The 5,187-nt window shown below is 39.6% G+C and overlaps 1 protein-coding gene across 1 annotated transcript in view; it reads left to right on the top strand.

Moving 5' to 3' along the window:
* NDUFAF6 (NADH dehydrogenase (ubiquinone) complex I, assembly factor 6) overlaps window positions 1-5,187 on the top strand; it is a 73,940-nt gene that overhangs the window by 64,516 nt on the left and 4,237 nt on the right. Inside the window, exon 8 of the mRNA XM_006859206.1 lies at window positions 801-857. Coding sequence (XP_006859268.1) covers window positions 801-857 — 57 coding nt within the window. The remainder of the gene's footprint in view (window positions 1-800; window positions 858-5,187) is intronic.

Genomic DNA, 5,187 nt, shown 5'->3' with positions numbered 1-5,187 from the left:
TTTTGATGATGAATACAATGCCATTTCTCTTTAATTTGTCTTTTCTGGCATAGTAAACCATGTGATTATCAGATTAAAAATGGCCAATACCAGTCCATTTCAGCTCACTAATGCCTAGGTTTTTGATGTTTATGCATTCCATTTCAGTTTTTGACAATTTCCAATTTTCCTAGGTTCATACTTTATACATTCCATATTCCAATTAATGAATGTTTACATATGTTTCTCTTCATTTTGATTTGTGCCCCATCAGCAAATGATGGTCCCATAGGTTTTACTCCATTCGTGTCATCATAGTCACCTCTACTTTGAGGAGGCAGCTCTTCCCCAGTCGTATTTTGGGTGCCTTCCAACCTGAGGAGCTCATCTTCTGGCACTATATCTGACAATATTCTGGCGCTATCTGACAGTGTTCCACTGCTATTCGTAAGGTTTTCAGTGACTTGATATTCACGAGTAGTCTGTGTCTCATTCTTCGTAGTCTGTCTTTGTCTGGAAGCTTAGCTGAAACCAGTCCACCATGGGTGACCCTGCTGATATTTAAAATACCCATGGCATAGCTTCCAGAATCACAGCAACATACAAGCTGCCACAGTACCACAAACTGACAGACGAGTGGTGGATGAGTCCTTTAGGTCTAGAAAATTCATCAGCAGATGAGGCATATTTTCTTGCTTTTGAAAAGGGCCCTAACATGTTGTTACATTACTAGTGTTGTTTTGTGTTCACTTTTAAAGGGAGAATGTTGACTTCCAGAATATTTATATATCAAACCAGCTTCCTTTTCTCTTCTTTTTTAGGCTAGGTCTTTCCACAAAAGTGTTCCTGTACAAGCATTTCCTGCCTTTCTTCAGACGGTAAGGGAATTTACACAGAAGGCTGTATAATTAGTGAAACAGATGGGTATTGTCTCTTTATATTTTATAAAGGTGCAATGCAGTTCTTTAGTTTTCAGCCTTTGGTTCTACTTCCCTCCCGTATGGTGGGTTTTATTAGCTACATTGTGCTATTGAGGCTAGCTCGCATGTATCTCCTGAGCAGAATTGTTAGAAGTACTGATTCTGCAGCCAGACTACTTGGCTTTTAATCTGCTTTGCCACCTACTTTCCATAGAACCTGGAGTTCCTTGGCACTCAGTTCCTCAGTTTACTCATATGTGAAATGGGAATAATAAAAGAACCCTTATGGGGTTCTTAGGCTATGCACTTTTAGGTGATCAAAACCAAATTGCTGTTGAGTCAGTTCTGACTCAGCAATCCTTAGGACAGAATAGAGTTTCCAAGACTTACTCTTTACAGAAGTAGACTGCCACATCTTTCTCCCACAGAGCAGCTGGGGGTTAGGTGCTTCTTCTTATCCTCTTAAGTTGTCTCCATAGGTACCATATTGTAACACTAGTCCTGAAGTGGTCCGCAGACCAGTGCTGAGCTGACCAGCTGCATCAGAATAATCCAGAAGCTTTAAAAAAAAATACAGATTCCTAGTGGTAATGATGGGGTCCCTAGAGGAAATTATAGTTGTTAAAAGTTCCCCACATGACTCTAAAATATATAAACAAATGATTATAGGTACCAATTATAGGATAAGCGCTCGACTGCTAACCACCAGGTCAGTGGTTCAAACCCACCAAACCTCCTTGGAACTGACTTGATGGCACTTCAGACCAACAACAGTGTATGAGACAGGCTTTGGACTAGGTCATTTCCTGCATTATTCCTATTCCTTCTAGGTGTGTTTTACTTCATTTTATAGAAACCAAGGATCAATGATCCTATGAATTTTGAATATTGAAAGCTCATGTGTTTTTCACAATGCCAAACATATTTTCTAATTTCTGTCTTACCTAAAACCGTGGACATATTTTAAAAATTTATTTCTATCCCATTGTATCTTTTTATCTGAGTTCACAAGTTTAAGATCATTTTGTTACTTTTTTGGGTTTGTTTATTACAAAAGTACTACATTAATTATGTTGTTGTTATTGTTAAGTGCCATTGTGTCGATTCTGACCCGTAGTGACCTTGTATAGGGTTTCCAAGGAGCAGCTGTTGAGTTTGAACTGCCAACCTTGCAATTCATGTCAATTTTGCAGCCCAGTGCAATAACTAACCCACAGCACCACACCAGGACTTTGTTCATGTAATTTAAGAGGATTAAAAAGAAGGAAATATGAGCCTCTGACAATTCCACCCTTTCCAGAGATAATGTCTTTTCCTCTTTCTGGGCTTTGTGCACTTGTAATCACATATGTATTTATTGTATAAATGGGATACCAAGCACCTCTTTTTCTGTGTCAACACATACCTTGTTGTATTGCCTTTTTTTAGTGGTTATTTATCTTCCATGTAGTGGATTACTGTCACTGAACTTGCTGCTGAACTTACTCTCTAAGTAAGTTTTGTTCCCTTTTGAGGGGCCTGGCTGCCCGTTAGAATCACTTGGGGAGCATTTAGAAAACAACAAACAACAACAAAGACAGTACTTGAACCTTTCCCCTGACCAATTAAATCAAGGTATGTAAGAGGTTGGAGCCAGGCCTTGGTATTTAGAGGTCCTCCAGGAACCATGAAGTCCAACTACCATGAGAACCACTGTCTTAGAGCAGAGCTTCTCCAGGTGTGGTCCTTGGCCAGCAGCAGATGAGGAACGTGTTAGGCGTGCAGATCTTGGGTTCATGCAGGCCTGCTGACTCAGAAACTTGGGGGCTTGGGCCCCGCTCTACTTCCATCTGGTGCCAAGAGAAGCTGGGGGTACTACCAGGTGTTTCCTCAGAGGCTCAGCTACTGCAGGGCTTCAAAACCGTTCATTCTGGTTTGACCTCCTGCTGAGAATTTGCCTTTTGTCCCCAGATGTACTGAGTCAGAACCTACAGGATATGTAGACTCACTTGGGAATTTAGATATATGTCAATTATATAAAAGTTTTTTATTTTTCATGAAGTGTCTGATTTCCAGAAAGAATACACTAAATTTCATCTCACTGACTGCTTATGAGCTATTTAATATTAATTTTCACTTCTAGAGTGTTTCTGTTATTTAATACTATACTGGGTAGTGAAATGAGTGTTGAATTTGGATTCAGAGAGAACTAGTTTCAAATTCCAGCTATACCTTCTTTGGCTGTGTGACCTAGGGTAGGTGTGTTGCTAAACTGCTTTAGGTCTCAGTTTCTTGTCTGTAATAGAACCTTTCTCCCAGGATGTTGTAAGAATGAAATGGCAGATGTGCCACAAGGATTCAGTGACCCATATATAATATGCAAATACCTGGTACATCAGATTTTTAAATTGATAAGCCCTATGTGGCATTGTGAGTTAATGCTCTGGACTATAAAGTCATTTGAACCACAAAGTTGGCGGTTCAAGTTCACCAGCCACTCCTTGGAAACCCTATACAGGGTCAATATGGGTTGGAACTGACTCGATGGCACTTAATAACAACATGCCAGTAAGTGTACAGGGAAATGAGTACCATTTTACTGTTGATTTTTGTTATTAAGTGCTGTCGAGGCAGTTCCGACTCATAGCGACCCTGTACAGGGTTTCTAATGAGCAGCTGGTGGTTTGAACTACTGACCTTGTGGTTGGCAGTCCAGTGCTGATCCTACAGTACCACACCAGGAATCCTACTGTTGATAGAGGTGTACAGTTATTAAAAGATAGTTTTTTACTTAAAACTTTAAAAAAAGGTGGTGATTTTTGATCCAGACATTCTAATTCTAGAGCTTCAGCATAAGGAACTAAATAAACTTATACATGTAGAAAAATTAATTGTAAGATTGTCATTTTTATGTTGTTAAGTGCCACCAAGTCAATTTTGACCCATAGCGACCCTGTATAGGGTTTCCAAGGAACAGCTGGTAGGTTTGAACCATACAACCTTGTGGTTAGCAGTTCAGTGCTTATTCTAGAGCCACCCCAGGACTCCCTTATTTATATATATCAAAAAAAATTGAACAAGAATTGATAAATACCACAATTTATCAAATTTTTTGTAATCTTGTGAAAACACAAGAATTGACGAACTTGGTATATCTAGATAACTGAATATTATAGAGCTATTAAGGGTTGACATGTGACATTATTAGAAATGGAAAGTTGATAAAAATGTATTAAGTAAAAAAAGCAGGTTAAAGAACATTCGGGGAAAAAAGAATTTTTGTGTATAGTTTCATGTATATGAAGGGGCTTCAGAAAGTTTTTGGGGAAATTCCACTTTTTGTATCTATTTTTCCATGAATTTTTGAAGCCCCATTGCATGTTAACATACACATAGAGAGCATGAGGAAGAAAGTATATCAAAATATACTTATAGATGTTGTTATTAGGTGTCACTTAGTTCCAACAAATAATGACTCCGTGTTACAGAGTAGAACTGCCACATAGAGGTTTCTAGGTTATAATTTTTACAGGAGTAGATTTCCAGGTCTTTTCTATGTGGAACTGCTGGTTGGGTTCAAATGAACTTTTTGATTAGGAGCTAAATGCTTAACTGTTGTGCCACCTAGGTTCGTGTGTGTGTGTGAGACTGTAGGATAAGGACTGGATTGCTAACTGCAAGGTAGGCAATTCACATCCATTAACCGCTCTCAGAATTGGGTAACAACAACAACAACACGTGTGTGTGTTGCTGTTAAAGTGTCATTGAGTCGGGTCCGACTTATAGCAATCCTATATAGGATTTACAAGGCTTTGAACCTGTAGTAGCTGAAAGCTTCATTTGTCTCCTCTGGAGCGGCTGGTGGGCTCAAACCGTGGGCAGTGTCGTTCATAGTTCCATACTTACAGGAGCTACCATGCTTCTAATATATATGCGTATGATCTGCTATGCAAGGGAGTTTTCAAAAATTCATGGAAAAGTTCCATTATCTTTCAATTCTACTTTTCACAGAAAACTTTTGAAGGCATATATATGGAGTTCTGGTGTGGCACTGTGGGTTAGTAATCTGGCCTATAAAGTTATTTGAATTGCAAGGTCGGTGGTTCAAGCTCACCAGTCACTCCTTGGAAACCCTAACCCTATACAGGGTCACTAGAGTCCTGGTGTGGCTCTGTGGGTTAATGCGCCAGACTGCAAAGCCGTTTGAACTGCAAGGTTGGCAGTTCAAGCTCACCAGCTGCTCTGCGGAAACCCTACACAGGGTCGCTATGGGTCAGGATTGACTCGGCGGCACTTAACAACAACATAC

Source organism: Chrysochloris asiatica, unplaced genomic scaffold (assembly GCF_000296735.1).
Source record: "Chrysochloris asiatica unplaced genomic scaffold, ChrAsi1.0 scaffold00031, whole genome shotgun sequence".
In the NCBI taxonomy this organism is placed as follows: domain Eukaryota; kingdom Metazoa; phylum Chordata; class Mammalia; order Afrosoricida; family Chrysochloridae; genus Chrysochloris; species Chrysochloris asiatica.
Note: the sequence above shows the minus strand (reverse complement) of the source record. Positions and strands in the feature narration are given on the sequence as shown.